This window comes from Erythrolamprus reginae, chromosome 1, assembly GCF_031021105.1.
Source record: "Erythrolamprus reginae isolate rEryReg1 chromosome 1, rEryReg1.hap1, whole genome shotgun sequence".
Classification (NCBI taxonomy): Eukaryota; Metazoa; Chordata; class Lepidosauria; order Squamata; family Dipsadidae; genus Erythrolamprus; species Erythrolamprus reginae.
Window position 1 is genome coordinate 137,672,522 of NC_091950.1, and position 19,456 is coordinate 137,691,977.

Genomic DNA, 19,456 nt, shown 5'->3' on the forward strand with positions numbered 1-19,456 from the left:
CAGAAGGATGGGTCATCATCCTCCACCCCAGTTGTGCTAAAGATCATTGCAAATTTTCTTCTCTTTCTTAGATTGATAAATTTTCAATAATCTGCTATTGAGCAAAAGTCAGTTTTGCACACCGTTCCTTTATATAAACTGTTGAGTTTTCGTACTAAAACGTCACAAGGCAGACCTAGGGACAACAGCTCTTCATTAGTATCAAGTGAAACTTCAGCAAAAGGCCAGCTGGCTGCTCTCTTTTAAATTAAGGGCTGCCAGCTGGAAAAACCAATCAGCACTCTCTTTTCTCCCGCTCTGAAGAGTGGAACTGAGTGGAAGCAGTTTGCTAACATGCAAATCCTAATACACAACACCCCTTCCCCTCTGGTTCAGTCCAACACATTTACATACAAAGTCTTTCACATATGCAGGATATTGGGGAACCCTAGTTGACCTGTGCAGCTCAGTTTGGGCATTTACTTTGGGCGGAGAGGAGGGGTTTTCTCTCTGTGTCTCTGACTCTGGAGCCTCCTGGAATGGTTCGAGTGGGGCCACTGGCTTGACTGAAACTGACTCAAAGTTGTTGAGGGCTGGCGACTTGGCTCTTCAGATAAGTTCTCAGGCTCCCTTGGATCAGCTTTAGTTGTAGGGAGATCATCATTGGAGCCTAGTCCGCAGTCTGCATTTAATGGATAGAAACTGCACAATTGGTATGGCACCACCATTTTCTATCACCAGCCAACAATATCCAGTGTGATTTTGGCCCTGTGATTTCTAAGATCTCCCCAGATAGCCATAGGATACCCTTTGTGAAGTCCCTAGCAAACACTGGTTCATGTATATTGAATGTTCTTGTTTGTTCTGGACTGAGGAACTTGTCGATTTGGGCTTGCCAATAGCCCGGTCCTAGGCGGCTGAGGGTCCTAGGTGTCTGAGGGCCTCTTTTGCTGCTTGTACCATGTGTTTCACCTGCCCATTGCTGCTATGGTGGAACGGAGCTACTAAAGTATGTTTAATACTCAATTCTGCTAGAAATCCCTCAAAAGGCATTACTGTAAGTTGTGGCCCATTGTCTGATACTATTGTTTCTGGCAATCCATCTGTAGCAAACAGTTTTCTAAGCATTTGAATAACAGCATCAGTGGTTGTGGTAGACATTAACACTATTTTGAGCCATTTTGAGTATATGTCTATGATTACCATGAAGGCTTGCCCATGGAACAGACCCACAAAATCAATGTGAATGCAAGACCAGAGGCCCTTGGTTGTTCTCTCATGTCCCAGAGATTTGGGGGGAATGCCCAGGACTCCTAGCAAAGAGTACACTCTGCAATCCATTTCTCTATGTGTTTGTCCATATTGTCCATAGCGCCATGTCACATAGCTCCATTCCAGTGCCTTTATTCTAACAATCCCTGCGTGCCCATCATGTAATGATCTTAGTATATCCTGTTGTAGAAACAGAGGAACAACGATGCATTCGCTCCACAATAGGCACCTCCCTTGCGCCGATATCGAATGCTGCCTTTGTACATATGGTTTAAACTTGGGCTTAACTGGACCTTGTGGCCACCCCCTCCATATCCAAAATGGTGCAAAATACAGCACTTTAGCAGACTGAGCTGCAATGTTGGCTGATGTGATTAGGTCCAGTCCTGCACAGTCAATTAAGAGTACAGGGATGCCCAGAGTGGAGTTGTCCACTAAGTCCAGTAGTGGGCACCAACTCAGGGCATTGGCATGCCCCATGGCCTTGCCAGGCTGGTGAATTAGTTTATAGGAGTAAGCAGCTAAGAAAATAGTCCATTGAGTCAGTCTTGGCTAAAGAGAGGGCTTATAGTCAATGACCAGCTCAAAGTCTTGGATAAATAAGTACTTGTGAAACCACTTAACTCCAGCCACAATGGCAAGAGCTTCACAATCCAACTGGCTATAGTTCCTTTCAGTGCTAGAAAGAGTTCTGGAGAAGTAGATAATGGGAGGGGGGGCTTGCAGCCATTATGCAGTCTATGGCTCAGCACAGCCCCCATTCCAAATGGTGATGCATCACAAACAAGTACAACAGGCAGAGTTTCGCTAAACTATATTTAAAAAACTGTCTTCTCCATGAAATGTAGCTCCCTAAAGAAAGACAATTATGAAAGACTAATCCAGAATATAAGGACCTTGAAAAATGGTCAAATTATCCCTCATGGGTAAATTAAGCAATTAAAATGAACATCCTACCCAGGATATTACTCTATTCCAGATTGCTCTCATAAAATTGAACAAAGATTTTTTTTACCACTAGTAACAAAATGATTCACAAAACTGCTACAGGATCATAGGAAAAGGGGAGGATTTGGTCTCCCAAACTGGGAAATTTACCACCAAGCCACAACACTCAATTGGATAAGAGAGTGGATTTTCCTCAGAAATAGAAGCCTACTAATTCTAGAAGGGTTTGACTTACAAATGGGTGGGTATGCCTTCCTATGGGGAGAAAATTATCAAGCACACCCTTACTTTCAGTGACATGTATTCTCCTGGATACATGGATAAAAATAAAAAAAAACATCATTATCACAAAGTCCCCAAATGGATTATCAGTAAAAGAAGCAATAATATACCCAAATCCTCTAGGTCCTAATAAAATAGAAACACATGACCACATATTAGATGGTGAGATGATGAGTTGATACCAAAACAAATGCTCAAAGCAAAAGGAATTAATTTCAATTGGTGGCATTACTTGCAGGTGCAATCAAAATTTAAAGATGTCAAAATAAAATACGGATTTCAAAAAAAATAGTAACCTGGATAGGTACGGATGAAAAATTGATATCTAAATTATACAACTTTCTTCTGCAATATGATATGATAGATGAAGAAGTAAAAGGCTCTATGATTGCATGTCAGCTCCAGTAAACCATTATTCATGCTGTGGGAGAGAACAGGTTGGCTATAACCTGAAAATTGCTTGTTGCTGTGATTGGCTATCAGCGTGGGTGCATGCCAATGACATCAGACTGTCCTGCATCTGGCTGGAACAACTGAGAAACAGCTTCTACTGATTACAAGCCTGTTTACAAGATTGGATGATAAGTAACCACTGGGGTGTGGTGCAGGTAATATAAAAGGTGGTGGGAAGCACACAATAGAGAGCTTTGACAAAATTTACACTTTGCCATTAATATGGTTTGTCAGTTTGTGCCAGAGGAGGAGTAAAAGAACTTATTACAAACCAGGATTGCGTACGTACTTTTTATTTCTCTACCGGAACCTGCATGGACTCAAAATTTTGGGTACTCAATAAATTTAACCAAATGGGTGAAATTTTGGAACACAAACTACAAACTAACCCTGGCAATATCCTATAAGGAAAACCTGTATAAAATGTTCTACCGATGGCATCTCCCTCTGGCGCGATTGGCCAGAATGTCTCCAAAACTCTCATTCAATTGTTGGAAATGTAAAAAGGTATAGGAGCTTACTATCATTTATAGTAGACTTGTCCCAGAGTGAAAAATTTTGGGATAAAGATAAAAATCTGTCTTGAACAAATCACAGCACAATCTATTCCTTTAAAACTGGAACCTTTTCTTCTGCGCATCTTTAGAGAGAAGATTACAAAAGCAGGCAGATACATAATTCTACATTTCCTAACAGCAGCTAGAATACTATTCACTCAAAATTAGAAAAGGGACTCAATGCCATCTACCCTAAACTTTGTCAATAAAGTATTAGAATGTGTAAAATTGACTAAAATGTCTTTGGAACTCTAAGATAAGGATGAAAACGAATTCTATAAAACATTGAACAGGTGGTACAATAGGCCTAATCAAAATAACTATCTAAAATTATAAAAACAATAATTCCTGATTTAATATAATATAAAGAACAATTAGAAACATAGAAACATAGAAGTCTGACGGCAGAAAAAGACCTCATGGTCCATCTAGTCTGCCCTTATACTATTTTCTGTATTTTATCTTAGGATGGATATATGTTTATCCAGTTACAACCTTTTACCCTCCCACATAGACCAGAAGGAATTGACTGGAAACATGTAATTTTACAAAATAATCAATAAATAAATGGATCTAACAAATCTACCTATTGCTGAATTGACATAAAGAATAGAATGAATGTTAAAGCTATCTGAAATATACATAAATAATGTTTCAATAGAATCAAATAAGACATGAATTACATCAATGTAAATAAAACATGTAATCTTACAAATCAACTAATAAGTAGGAATGCTGCTGGCTCCCTCTTATGGCCAACAGAATAATTAACTCTTAAAGCAACATTTTACTTAATCTTTAAACTTACATTGTTGGTTTGATTTATATATTGTAACACCAAACTAATTACACTCATAGCATTAACAGGCAATGCCATCCATATTCAATGAACAGTTCTTCTGCCTAAAGTTCAGTTTAGTGACTGACTAAACATTAGTTTATGGGGCTCTTTGTAATCTAACATCTGAAGTCATTGGCCTAATATTGTTGTAGGCCATAGATATCTCCACACTGGTGCTAAAGTGAAATCCAGTATTACTAGAGCAGATATCCTTCCCATCAGTCTTTCCTCAACCACATTTGCACTTTACTAGGGGCTTCTGTGCCTTTGGATTAGCCAGCTATGTTACGGTGACAGAGGAAGCAGTCATGTGTTACCCCTCCCCACCAGGTTCTGCTGGAAGGTGGCTTCCAACTCTTTTTGTTAATAATACTTCTGCATAGCATGGCCCTCTGCTATCTCCAGACCATAATGATGGCCAGAAATACCTTTCTAAAGAAATAGATTTTGCAATGTTACAGGAAGGAATCAGTAGTGGTTTTCAAATTCCATTGCTACCAGTTCTCTATTGGGAGCGTGCATGCAGGGCTTCTGTGCATGTGCAGAAATGACCAGATGGGAGGGCAGAGCATCTCGCTGCCCTTACTACTAGTTCACCTGAACCGGTGGCAACCTACCATTGGAAGAAATACTCCAAAAGAAATTAAAATATAATAATTTTTTTGAAGTTAGAGTAAACAAATGGAAATGAGTGGATCAAAGGTCTGGGTCTAACCTCAAAGATGATTGGATGGGTCACACTGTAGACCTAATGCAGATTAATTATTGACAGATTAACTTCAGGTTATTATTTTCTTTGTTACAAATTAAACGGAGAATTTATTATAAATGGGAAATGGAAAATAAATGGAACCTCTATTATATCTGTAGAAGTTTGCTTGCTCACTTTGTAAAGATTAGATAAAACGGGACTATAAGAAAATATTGAATTTAACAGACTCCAAATGAAAATCTACAATGCTTTATTTTGATAATCATAATCTAAGGTGACCAGATGTCCTGCTTTTGGTGGGACAGTCCCACTTTTTAATCATTTGTCCCATGTCCCACGGTGTTTCCAAAATGTTCCAATTTTGGAATGAAAATGGGGAGGGCCAGCAGCGGGGGGAGAGCAGGAGGGGAGAGACATGTTTCAATTCTTCCCCTCCTCCTCCTCTATATTGGTAGAGAGGTCTTTTCCCAACCCGGGATGGTGCTCAGGGGCCACCGTAGCAGCCGGCACCATGAGAAGCCAAGGAGGTGGAGGCACTGAGCTCTGGAGAGTCCCTTGAGCAGCCTCATGGAGTGTTGCTCCCTGTTTTGCCCAGGCACGGGGCAACGTCTGCTTGCTGTTTTTCTTTTGATAAGACTGAAACCCTGACTATCAGCTTTGAAACCAAGAACTTATGAAGTGAGAGAACTTGACAGTCTCTCTATGTGCCAGCTGCTAGCATTAAAATGGGGGAAAAAAACCTCTGTTATTGCAGATATTCTTATGTTGGTAGGGAAAAAAAGCAATATGCAGAATTTTTGGATTTTAAAGGGCTTAATTTTGCAAAAGATTTGGTGAAACCTGAGCACCTTGAGGCAGTAGAAAAATCTGAAGTCAAGATAGTGATATGTTCAGTCACTTACCTCAAATTTGGTAAGAATTCTGTAATATATGAGCAATGTATATTTACATTTTATACTGTAATTAAACTGTCTCTTTGGGAAGTTTTATTCTACCCCTCTATATGTTTCAAATAACATATCTTGTTCTAAATAATTCTGCAATTAGTAGACATTAATGTTGAAAGGGCATAAGATTTAACTTCCTTCCTCTGCTTTGACCCAAGAGAAAGAAGGAACTTTTTCTATACTGCAACTACCAGTATTCACTCTGCCTCCCATTTTAAAGCCAGAAAAAAGAAGTCATTGATAGCTACTTGATCCCTTATAGTCAAGAGCTTTTAGACAGGAGTTTCAAGGATAGTTTTTCTCAAAACAATGGGTTTTTTTCTTTAGTTTTCTTTTCTTTTCTTTTTTTGAAAGAAGAGGTTTAGGTGATTTCCACCTAAGCAGGAGTTGGACCTTTCTTATTTATCCTCTTTGCAAGAAATTCCACATTTTTATCTTGTGAATAGATAAATTGGACCGTGTTAATTTAATTTGTTATTCTATATATGTGGTTGTGGCCTTTGTCAGCTCTCCTCCTTTCACAAATAAATGCCTCTGTTGGAATCTGAAACTTCCTTATTGAAAACAGATATTTCTTACTAAAGCCTTGCTTACAGAACAGACCTCATTGACCGAATGGCATTCTCTCTCACTTTTTTACAATGTTTTGGAGAATTCTCTATGCCAGGGTCCCTCAAAATTTTTAAACAGAGGGCCAATTCAGGGTCCCTCTGATTGTTGGGGGGCCACACTGGCTGGATGGGTGAGGCTAAGTGGTCATGTGACTAGATGGGCACAGACAATTTAGTAATCCATTGAAAAATGCACACAAATTAAACTTTAATTTGTTTTGCTCCTGGTGGTGTTTTATTTGCTTTTGTTTGAATGTTGCTCTTTTGGTTGAGTTTTCTTTTTACTAGAAAGAGAGAGAGAAAGGAGAGGAAGGCAGGAAGAGAGAGAAAGAAAGAGTGAGAGAGTGGGAAGGAGGGAGAGAAAAAAGAGAAAGAAATAAGAAAGAAAGAAAGGAAGGAAGAAAGGAAGAAAGAAAGAAGGGATGGAGGGAGAGAAAGAAAGAGAAATAGAGAGAAGGGGAAGGAGGGAGACAGAGAAAGAAAAAAGAGGAAGGAAGAAAGAGGGAGAGAAAGAAAGAGGGGGGAGAAAGAGAAATAGAGAGAAAGGGAGGGAGGAAGAGAGAGAGGGAGAGACAGAGGGAGGGAAGGAGAGAGAGGAAAAAAGAGAGGAAAAAAGGAAGAGAGAGAAAGGGAGAAAGAGAGAGAGATAAATAGAGAGAAAGCGAGGGAGGGAGAGAGAGAAAAAAAAGAAAGATTTTTTTCGCTCCATATAGACCAAAATTTTAATCAAGCCCCACCCATCCCGCCCCCATCAATGGTGTCCCACTTTACCAATTTTAAAATCTGATCTCATCCAGGGTCTATGCAAAAGCATCCATATTGGACATTCCTCTGATTGCCAAAAATACTAAGTGTCTGTAAATGCCAGTAATGAAAGTTAAAGAACACAGTGAAAAATAATGGAATTATTATTATCAGTCGTAAGGCTAATGAATAGCCTTAGGACAGACAATAAATAAATATATAGTTCTGAATTTTGGATTGGTCACTCAGCAGCAGTTAGAAGTTATGACAGATCTCCCACCACCCAAAGGTATTTACAATCCAATCCTGAAATTCCAACAGATGCCCCACATGACTCTATTTTGGCCACTCAGGAACTGGTCAACATTTATGGCTATTTTCAATGTCACATATACCATATTTTTTGAGTATAAGATGCACCTTTCCCCCCCCCTAAAAGAAGGTGGATATTTTGGTGTGTCTTATATACCGAATACAGCCATTTTTGGCCTTCCGGAGCCCCACCCCTTCATCCCAATTTTGGGAAAAATAGCCCCATTTTTTTTGCAAAAATGGGGGCATATTTGCCTGTCCCCAACCCCCAGGAGCACTGTGCAGACTTCCCAGACCCTCTTCATGCCCCCACTTTTTTTTTTTGCAAAAATGGGTGGAAATGGGTCCATCTTTGCAAAAAATGGGATGCAGAGGGTTTGAAAGACTTGTGAAGTGCTCCTGGGGGCAAGGGAAGGCCAAAAAAATGCCACTGTTTTTGTGAAAAATGGGGCAAACAGAGAGTTTGGGAGGCTTGCAGAGTACTTTTGTGGTCCAGGGAGGACAAATACTTTTTTCCCTTACTTACCTCTTTGAAATCTTGGTGCGTCTTATACACCAGTGCCTCTTATACTCTGAAAAATATGGTAATTCACATGACATGTGTTGTGGTTCAGCCTGAGGCTGCTCAGAGACCGGCTTTGTCTCTGCTGGCTCCATGCCCGGAGGAGGATGACAGCGAAGAGGAGGGGGCTGAACAGTCATACAGGGGAGAGGAAAAGCAGGAATGGGATGAAGGAGAACAGCATGAGAGCCCCGGAGGGGGCTCTCCCCAGCCAGTAGGTTAGAGTCATTAAGTGATGAAGCATAAGCCATCATTGACATGCGCAGGAGACGTTCAGATCAAAGAAAGGAGCAATTAAAGAGGTATTATCAGCACTGAATCAGGAACAGCTGGGCTTGGGTGTGGTCCTCCTTAGCAGGGGTTAAAAGGCAGGCAAGCCCTTGAAGCCATGTAGAGTGTTATCAGTGTGGAGTTGCGTTATCCTTTCTTGTTTATCGGTGTCTCTGTTCCTGGCTTGTGGCCCAGCAGCTTTGGAAGACCTGTGGGAGGTGTAGGTCTGCTATCTACTGCCTCGGCTTGGCAGCAAGAATTCTGTATTGCTGCATGGACTTTTTTGCCTTTTACCAGTGTGTCTGGCTTCTCTTTTTGGGTTGGTATTGGCTTCTGGAGTGACCCAGACAGAACAACATGCAATTTTCATTTTTGCTGAACAATGGCGATCTTCTGATTGTAAGTAAAAAGCTCTCCGTGAAATAACGACTCTTGCATTTGCTTAATGGCTGCCAACAAAACAGTTGTGAAAATTGGGTGCAGTCACATAATGACCTGTTTTACAACCATCTCAACTTACAACCATAATGGGCAGGGTCAATTATGGCTGTAAACCAAGAACTGCAGGGGTGGATATCTTTTGCTTTTGAGGATCAGCCATCAATACTAGAAAAATAAGCAGTCAGGCTATGCAAGTAGGAAGAGGGTTGGAGTAATAGGTATGTCTTTAAAAGTGAAACTGCTCTTTACAGAAGGTATATAAACGAGCGGACAAAGTCTGCTTAGCAATTCAGGATCAGATTGTTCCTGTAACCTTTCACTGCAAAGTGGTAAGTCTAAACATATATTTTTTAACATGGATCAGTTGATGCTTGTATAATATTTTGGTCAATGAGGACAAATTATCAGATACATAAGATATTTCATGGAGCAATGGAGTATTTCCTTGTACTTTATTTAAGCAATGAAGGGTTAGTTAGCAAGTAGCAATTTCATATTACTTGCCCTGGGGAATAACTTGATTTGAGAAAAGCTGTTCCCTTGTACAGCAAGAAGTTAAATCGAATAGCTGCTAAGGTTGTGGGCACTTGGAATGGTTCATATATTACTATGCTGACAATTTGAAGATCAGTTTGGTTGCTGTGTTTTGATAGCTGTGATGGTGACTGATTAAATATCAATTTGATTCTGTCCTTGGGATTGACTCAGGTCAAAGATCTACTTTCTCCCACTCATATTAGGGGAGTGGGAGAAAGTAGATCTTTCTCTCATTCCCCTCTGCTTCAGAGTCGGAAACCACCTGCTACAATCTGGAGACTTGTTTGCTGTTCGGCATTTCCTTGATAGCAGGAGGAGTGGAATCAAGCAGGGAGAACTTTGTCCCTTCCACTTGAGCTTATGTGCTGAAATTTTATGACAAAGTAAACACGAGACGTTTGGACAAAGAGAACAGAAATGTTTATTCTCTCTGGGTATACCAAAAATGGTTTGCAAAGCGGTACTCTTCATAAGGGAAGAGACACTTGTACAGAAGCTAAAGAGCAGGTTATATAGGTTTTACAAATCACAAAGGTACATAGAATTCCTCAACCTATCACAGGGGTATACAGAATTCCTTGCATAAATATGGTCTACATCCTGTTTCTTTCTCCTGGAGATGAATAGTACCTTATATGGTTTATTGGGTAAACAGCAAACATTTATCTTGTTAAACAGCAAACATTTATCTTGTTAAAAACAGATCCCAAAATGACAGTCACAAGATAAGGAAAAACAGGAAATCCTTATCTTGTTAAAGACAGAAACTAACAGACAGCAAATACTGATATTCTTAAAATAAAACTTAAATTATTTTATACACAATGGATTTTTCCTTCAAGCTGAAGAGTTCACTCTGGCCTTTTCCATAAGCAGAGTTTGTAACTGGCCTATTAACCATAGCCATGTCATAGTCCATGGAATGTAGGCAGCTGGGTTGGGCTAACACTAAGGAATTTCTGTCAGGATTTTTTAAAAAGCACAACTTGGTTTTCCCTGGGACTGAGCTGGTAAAAGATAGGAGTCCTTCCCTGGGATACGAGTCTCTACGTAGATTTGCACACATAGACAGAATAAAAAACATGGGGCCAGTTTTGCATTCCAAACTACTTCAAGCAATAGTCTGGACTTTGTTTATTCCCTGCTTTATTATCTGAGCTGTATCTTTGACCTTGGGTACTTGCCCAACCTCTGCATGCCAGCTCCTACTGTAGGTCTTGCAAACACTGAGCCCCTTCTCTAAAGGCTTCCTTGATGCCGTCAGCCTGTAATTCAACAGCTACTCTATACCATGCAGGGACTCAAATCTCTTTGTAAAATAATAGAAAGATAGAGATGGTTTACATTACATATTTCTTGGATTGAATTACAATCGCAAAAGAAAAAGAAAATTGTAAACACTCAGTGTCAGGCCAGTTTCTTTTCTTCTGCACATGCACAGAAGCAAAAAACCCAGTAATTTTTTTTACCAGAATCGCTCTGGCTGCGCGTGCGCAGCACGTGAATGCCCAACGCCAAATGGAGTAAGCCTATGCGCCCTGTTTTTTCTGGCGGAATGGCTGCTCCGGCCATTCCAGCTGCGGCCCATCACTGGTTCCAACTTACCTTGCTGCCAGTTAGCGCCTTCCCATGCAGCATGGGCACGCAAACACATAGCAACAAAAAATCCGGGGGGGAAAATAAAGCCGAAAAAAGATGTCAACTGCATGCACAGGGGCAGAATCCAGCTTCTGAGCATGCCCAGAAGACAGGAGGATTAATTTTTTTTAAAAAATCAAAAAAGTGATGGCTGCACCCACGGACCGGCACTGACATCATCCTATTTCACTTGAGTGTTATTATTGGTTCAAGGGAACTGGTCCAAACTGGGAGGAACCCACCCCTGATTTACTGAGCAGTTTATAAGTAAAGTTAGGCTAACACTCCTACTTCCTTCTGCAGTGCTGAAGCCTTTTCTAAAACTGCTAAATTTAGGTTTTTAATTTCAGATTCAGCTAAATGCATTTAGTTGGAGGCCATCTTAATGATGCTTGCCATGCTTCAGCCACAAAAGTTTTATTTCAGTATTTGTGAGATACAAGCAGTGAAGGACTACCAAAATTTTTACTACCACACTGCAGGCATGGCTTATGCAGGATGCCGTGCAATTTCTTTCAACATCTTTCAGTGCAAATTAGGTCCACTGGGGTAAAGCTCCATTTTCACTATCCCACTGCATTCCTCCCCATTCGGGCAGTAGCCCATCTCTGGATACAAGCCATCTTGGGTCAGCTGTTCCCAGTCATGGCCCAAGCAGCGCAATCTCTCCATATCTTCAGTTCTCAGAATTAGAGGATGAATACAACAATTCAGGAACTTTTCAGCCTGTTGGTGGCTCCCGGCTCAATTGCTGCTGTGGGAAGAAATCCTCCAGGAAAGAAAGCAGCCCATTGACTGGGGCTCCTCTCCTTCCTGGCAAGCAGGCGAAGTGGGAGCGACGTTGTTTCCCTGATGAGCTGCTCTTCTACCTGGAGGATTTCTTCCTGTAGCGGCAGAGGCACCCCTGTCAATCACATCTGGGAGCCACCACCGCAAAGAAATTAATTTTAATTTTAAAAATTCAGCAAGAACATGCGATACATACAGAATATAGTTTGTCGGCTATGAATAAATTAACTGCCTTGAAATGGCCCTGGGTTGGGCCTAGAGGCAAAAAGGAAATGTGACATTCCTTTAATATACCAGGGTGATTCGACAGAAATACACACACACACACACACACAAACACACACACACATTCAGTATATATATAAAATTCTCTATAACAAAGCAGTATATTTATTCATGCATTATTATATTGATCTCAGTCATTAAAATTGTTCAGTGGTTGAATTAACATTAAAAGAATAGGAAAAAGAAAAGAAAAACTTCTTCATTTGCACTCCATAATGTCTTCACAAGACATGAGACAAAACAGTTTCCATCTTCTTGATAATTGCATTCTGTGGGAAACCTGTTCCTCAACTCTATTTTTAAATCTTACTTCCCCCTGTGTGTCTATGAAGGTGAAGTAATGTAAGTTTATTGACAGGATCACAAGGTTCTGGTGTGTCCATAGTAGGACAAATGCCTCTGTGACTTTAAAATGAAATAAATCAGTTTGTGGTAAAGGAAATTCCTGAAAGTAAATGGATGTCCTTTTGCTATTTCAGTTTCAGGAGGGTTTAATATAGGTATGTATATTGGGTTTCTCTATGCGAGGAAGGTTTGTGTGAAGGTGAGAGAAGTGTTGGCAGACGCAGATTGGGATCAATTATTGAATCTCCAGAGAGCTAAAAAAAGTAGACATTGCACAGGATTTTTGCCTGGATTTAATTTTTTATCCAGTTTACTTTACTTTTGAGGGAAGTAACCATAATTTTAGATAAATTCTTTGATAAATATAGCTTTCCCCTTTGAAAGAATTGTCTTACCTGTATACCTATATATCTCTCAGATACAAAACCCCCAGTAAATTTGGTTCTCATTCATTAAGGCTGATTTTATCATTGTCAAAAAGTGATCCCAAAGTAGTTATTTTGTAATTCCCATTGAGGATGGTCATGATTATGTGCCATCAATTTATGGCTGATTATTAATAACTACATAGATTTCATCCATGGCAGACTGTCCCTAGCCTAGTGTTTCAAGTCTCCCAACCATCCATTGCCACTGTAACTGAATCCATCCACCTTCCTATTGCTGATCCTCTTATCATTCCTTCCACTTTCCCCAGCATTAGCTATTTTATTTTTTACATTCCTTTTTTATTATTTATTATTTTATATACTGTATAAAAAACCTAGGGTGGAAAACATAGCAAAAAGCTGTTTTTCCTCCTATTTTCCTCTGGGAGGTGAGTTTGGCTAAGATAGAGTGACTGACCCAAAATCACTTAGCTGGCTTTCATGTGTAAGGTGAGATTAGAACCTTTCCAGAAGTTGTGAATGCTTCAACACTGGAAGATTTTAAGATATTGGATAACCATTTATCTGAAGTGGTGTAGGGTTTCCTACCTAAGCAGGGGGTTGAACTAGAAGACATCCAGGGTCCCTTCCAACTCTATTCTATTTTATTTTTTTAATTATGTCTCTGAAATAGGATAAATTGAATCTGGTCACTTGTACTTTGAGTGAGAACTCTTAAGTTGATATTTTTTAATAATCTATCAGGTTTCTATGAATTATTTGACAGGATTACATATGCTTCCTTTAGAGTGGCTTTTGGCCCTCCCTTTCTTCTATGCAATTTCCACCATTTGTTCTGACATCCAGATTGCTTCCTCCTGTTTCTACACTCTGGAAGTCTCTTTTCACACTCATTTTTAATGACTTCTTGAAATTCATTCCATAATTCCTCTGTTTTTTTAAAAAAAATTAGTGATATTAAGGATTTCAAATCAATTCCTTATATACCCCTTGAAAATATTGGGAATACCTTATTTTTAAGAGTATAAGATGCATTCACCCCCAAAGTGGGTGAAAATTATGGTGTGTCTTATACAGCAAATGTTGCGGATGCCCTACCCACCTGCCAGCCTCCACTCTTTAGCTATTTTTGGCCTCTGCTTGCTCCATTTTAGATCCATTCCAGGCTGCAGGGATCACCATAGGACAGTGCCACTGATCACCGCCTCCACACATTGCATTTTTTGCCTCCGTGCATCACATTTTTGGCCCCCACATGTCCTGTTTTTGGCCTCCATGCATCACATTTTCAGCCAGTTTCAGATGGCAGGGACTGCTGCCACCACCATCACCGATCCCTGTTGCTGTCTCAATACAACACGTGGAGGCCAAAAACACAATGCCGGAAGCAATGATTGGTGGTGATGTTCTGTGGTGATCCTCGCAGCCTGGAACAGGTCTAAAACAGAACAGGTGGTGGCCAAAAACTCAACCAATAGAGGCCGAAAACACAATGCACAGAGGTGGCGATCAGCAACGATGTGCTAATCTCTGCAGCCTGGAATGAGTCTAAAATGGAGCATGTGGAGGCTGAAAACACAATGCATGGAGGCCAGAAATAGCCAAAGGATGGGGGCGATGGTTGGGCAGGGCTTCAGCAACATTCATAGGAATGGCCTAAAACAGAGAGGGTAGATACCAAAAGCATGACACACAGAGGCCAAAATGTGATGCACAGAGGCCAAAAACTGTGATGTGCAGAGGCCAAATATACAATGTTTGGAGGCAAAAAAATGCAACACGCAAGGTGTGGAGACAGCAATGGGCTGTGGTGATCCCGGAGCCAGGACAGTTGGTTGGGGGTATTCCAGGAGGCATATCCACCTGCCAATCAGCAGCTTATGCTGAATCAGGCTACAATAATGTGCTGAAGCTTACCAGGCTGTTTACTGTTTTCTGCAAGGATGCTAGCCAGATGATATCAATGGATGCTGATGATATAAATGGATGCTGATAGGCAAAGGCAGATTTTTTTTCTTATTTTCCTCCCCAAAAATTAATGTGCATCTTATACTCAAGAGTGTCTTATACTCCGAAAAATACAATTTATTCAATATCATACCTTATCTCTTTTTCTTCAGCTTAACTTGTATCTTGTATATTAGCAGTTCTTGATCTGATATACAGTAAGCACTGGCCATGCCTCTGATGCTATAATTGAGGTCCTCCACCTCCTTTTAGCAGTAATATACTGTAGTGATGTCTATGTATAGAGGCATCATTTAGGTTGTTTGAAGGCAGTCTTAGGCATGCGATCCCTTCAGACTTCATTTTCTGTATTAATTTAATTCTTTAATTTTAATTTTAGATTGGATATACTCCATCGTAGTTGACATGAGTAACACCATGAAAGAAAATATTTACAATGCATTGAATGAACTCATTGAGAAGCAATTTAAAGATTTTAAATGGAGGCTGAATTCTATTAATTATGATGGAAGGCCAAACATTCCTATGGCTTCATTGGATAAAGCTGATCTACAAGAAGTTGTAGAACTCCTGAGTCAATATTATGGAGAAGATGCTCTAGAAGTATGCACTGATGTCCTTAAAAAATGCAATAGAAATGATCTTGCAAAAAATCTTGAAGAAAATAAAGGTAAGAAAATCCAACATATTAGAGAAATGTTATCTCCATTTAAGATCAAATGGCAATAGAGAGTTATTGTTATTTGTTTCCAGCTGAATGTTGTTCATATTCAATCTTGAATTCAATTATTTGTTGTTTATTATGATTAGCAATGGTACCCTGGAACTTCAGTGTGGGGCTTTCATTTGAGATACCTTATCTTGAGCCTGGAATCAAACCTTAGCTAAGCATCAACATTGTCACTCAGTTTGGCACTTTCCTATCACTGTCAAATAAAAAGGTTAAGCCAGGTTCCAGCCAAAGAAATTAGTCCATTGATCTAAATTTAAGGGAGATCCTTGAAAGTTGAATTTAGCCTATCCTTTTTTCTAGCAGGCTTCTTGACATGATACAGAATTAAGGCATGGGTTAATGCTCTCAGTTCGCTTGTGCCCATAGGTTATCAGGGACCCTGTTGAAAAGAGAGCATGAGACTCTGACCATCCACCCAGATGCCGCCATTTTGGGTTCTTTTACCTTCTGTGCATCTACAGAACACTTCATGTGTGCACAGAGGATGAAAGAACCAAAATGGCATCCCCTGGTGTGTCCCCTGGCTTGGAAAAAACCCCAGAGGTGGACCCCCTCCCTCCGCCCTCCACCCTCTGCCCTTCAGTACACCTGAAATCCAGAAAGGTTTCTGGGCGGGGTGAGGGGGCCAGAGCCACTCCTGCTCCTCTACTCACCAGCTCTCTAGTACAACTCAGCGAAGCCAAAATGGCTAAGGCAGATTTACATCAGCAACTCCCTGCCTAGGAGGGGGCAACAGTCCCCCAGATCAAACACACACACACTGTGTCTCCCTTGGCTTGGAAAAGCATCTACCCTGGTTTGGAAAGTTGTTCTTGGTAGCACACAAGGAGGGTGACAAGGGGGAGGCAAAGCTGCTTGGAGGAGGACACCCTCCTCTTTTAAAGGAGAAACTTCCTTCCCACTCCATAGGAGGCCAGGGATTTCTATCAAATTTATAAGTCTCCCCAGCCCTGCAGGCTTCTTGCATGGCCCCAGAGTTTCCTGAAGCCGCCTGGAACAAAAAACGGGCTGCAGAAAGAGAGAACCACACTCTCGTATGTCCCATTTTTTTTTTGCTAGCAGAGATTCCTGAAGCCACCTGGAACTAAAAATGGGCTTCGGAGGGAGAGTGGCGCACTCCTGCATGCTCTGTTTTTCTGCTAGCAGAGTTTCCTGAAGCTGCCTGGAACTAAAAACAGGCTGTGTGAACCCCTACCCTGTGCATGCTCCTGCATCTCTGTCCAAAACCCAATGTTGGCTCGCTTGCCCGCTGAGATGGCGCCGCATGCCATGCCATAGGTTCACCATCACGGACCTAGAACCTACGTAACATATTTGTCCTAGCCCTTCTTGATTTGTGAATGATATTGATACTATTGATTACAATATTCTGTTGGCTTAGTATCTGAGGAACCGGGAGTAAGGTTTGATGGCAGCTCCCCTTCTTCTAAGCAACGCAGGGCTGGGAGAGAGGGCAAGGGCACAGTTACCTGCTGTAATTTTCACCACTACATGTGGCCTCTTAGTCTGCTCAAGCCTGTTTATGAAAGAAGGGGAAAGAGGAAAATAAGTATATGTTCTGTCTGGGTTCCCCCAGACCTCAACACCAACTGGAAAAAACAGCCAGACACGCTGGTAAAAGCAAAAGTACTTTATAGCTTGAAAAATAAACACAGAGAAAAACTTGTTCTTCCCAACAGGCAGGCTAGGAGACTTTACAGCAGAGTGCTGATGTACAGACAATACAGCAAACTTCTTGCTGGCACACCCACCACTGTAGAGCATAAGACTCACACCTTTTCCCCCCAAGGTTTCAGTATTCAAAGTCACAAACCAGAATTCCAAGACGCCAAAGATCACAGCCAGGTCCCAGGACTCCCAAAGATAATACTCCACAAGCCAGGAAGGGTGGGTCTGCCTTTTAGCCTTTCCAGAGAGCACCACACCCAAACCCAGCTGTTGCCTCTTTAGTGCTGAAAGTACCTAGCCAATTGGTCCCTTCTTTGTGTTGCTCTTCTCTGTCGCAGATCGATTATTGCTTGTGCATTTTCCTCTAAGGAATCCAGGCTGCTTGCTGGGGAGAGCTCCCTCTCGGGGGCCTCTGGCTGTTCCCCCTCTTCCTCAGCCTGGGATTCCTCCTCCTCGTCTGCCTGCACCTCCTGTTCCTCATCCTCCCCCTCTGAGCAGGAAACCGACAGAAAATCAGCCGTTCCCTGAGGGGCCTCGGATGGAATCACAACAGTATATAGAAAGGAACAGGAATTATAAGAAATCTAATATACATTGTAAATGTAGACATTGATAGAAAATATATACCATGAACTTATCTATTTTTTAAAATGCTCTGTGATTTACCAATTTTTATAATGTGTGTTTTACTAATTCTAGTTTATCTTTAATTGTAGATGTTGATGCTCACCAACTTCCAATTTTATCAGGTAAGGCAGGAATCATTCAAAGGATTATTGAATTATGTGTAAAACTAATTTAGCATGAGCAGTTCCTCCCTTCTCCTTCCCCTTCAATGCAAACCATTGTAAATATTAATCATCTCAAAAATATTGATGGGGAAAACTCCAGGATGGTTTTGCAATGCTGACCAGGAGAAAAAGAAGGGAAAGACGAAAGGAAAGAGAAAGGGACAAATTTAAATGATTCCTGATTTTGAATTTCCCAAAAGGAAACTAAGTTATTCTTGGTACATCTCCAAAATGGCAATGCTTATTGATTATTTTTCTGTACAAATGTGATAGAGATCTATAAGTAAAAAGTATTATTTTATGTTGAAAAATTATTTTTAATAATCTATATCTATATTATTAAACCTTTTAATGTAGGTCTGATGTCAAATGATTAATCTTTTGTTGTTAAATTGGATCCAATCTCTACTGATTTATTCCATTCACTTTTTAAAATGTGCAAATCAAAATGATTTATTGAATACCATTATTAATAAAGAGTAATTGTGGGATTTTGAGTGGCATAAGATTTGATTATCACTTCTAATTATTTATGTGTCTCTCTCAAGCTAAAATACTACTGGTCCAAATTAGGATGGCAACTGATGTGCATTTATGGTGGGTCACAGCTTCTCATGGTCACCAGCATTCTATTTGAAACCTGCATAGCTGGCTTCCAAAAATCAAAATCAAGGGGGAAGCTGGGAGAAAATTGTAAATCATGGTCACATGAGATTATCCTTAACCCCCTGTGGTGAGTTGCTAACAACCACTCTTAGAATTAAAGTCGTAAGTGTGGTCTCTGATTTTTCTCTTTACAACTGCATCATATAGCAACTGAGTTGCAATTTCCAATTGCAGTTGGAGGGAACTACCTGTAGCTGTAATTATTGTCAATTAAATGCTTGAAATAAAAACATATTTATCCTTTAAAAAAGAAAATAATAAAATATCATTATTATCATTCCGTAACTAATCTAAAATAAAATTTAAAAAATCAAGCATCTATCCAAGTCTTAATTTTAAGTTCTGGATTATTGCATTGCATCAATTTAGCATAAGAAAAAGTATAATAAGATCAAACATTTCCTGAAATATTATGTCACAATATTCAGAAATGTAATTGTGACAGGGTTTATGTCTAATCTATTATATTTTGAGGACAGTGCTTCCAAGAATGCCACATATGAATAATCCAAAAGACCGTAGGAAGGAGAATTTATATGAAACGAAGTTGCTCCAAATTTGGTATTATCAGAATATATGCATAATGGTGTAATTCAGAATTATGGAAAGTCAAGTCACATTTTTCAGTAACAAGTGCATCTTTTTTTTAAAAAAAAACCCTTTGATAATAATACATTGAAATAGCTAGCTGGAATTGAAGAACCCCAATAAAATTA

The 19,456-nt window shown here is 40.2% G+C and overlaps 2 protein-coding genes across 2 annotated transcripts in view; both read left to right on the forward strand.

Annotated features, from left to right (window-relative positions):
- The window catches only part of LOC139163582 (NACHT, LRR and PYD domains-containing protein 12-like), a 113,488-nt gene extending 101,492 nt beyond the window's left edge, over positions 1 to 11,996 (forward strand). Inside the window, exons 15-17 of the mRNA XM_070744478.1 lie at positions 8,273 to 8,434; positions 9,183 to 9,260; positions 11,787 to 11,996. Coding sequence (XP_070600579.1) covers positions 8,273 to 8,434; positions 9,183 to 9,260; positions 11,787 to 11,996 — 450 coding nt within the window. The remainder of the gene's footprint in view (positions 1 to 8,272; positions 8,435 to 9,182; positions 9,261 to 11,786) is intronic.
- The window catches only part of LOC139175573 (NACHT, LRR and PYD domains-containing protein 12-like), a 102,527-nt gene continuing 92,264 nt past the window's right edge, over positions 9,194 to 19,456 (forward strand). Inside the window, exons 1-3 of the mRNA XM_070766741.1 lie at positions 9,194 to 9,260; positions 15,262 to 15,552; positions 18,000 to 18,032. Of these exons, the coding sequence (XP_070622842.1) occupies positions 15,288 to 15,552; positions 18,000 to 18,032 (298 nt within the window). The 5' untranslated portion in view covers positions 9,194 to 9,260; positions 15,262 to 15,287. The remainder of the gene's footprint in view (positions 9,261 to 15,261; positions 15,553 to 17,999; positions 18,033 to 19,456) is intronic.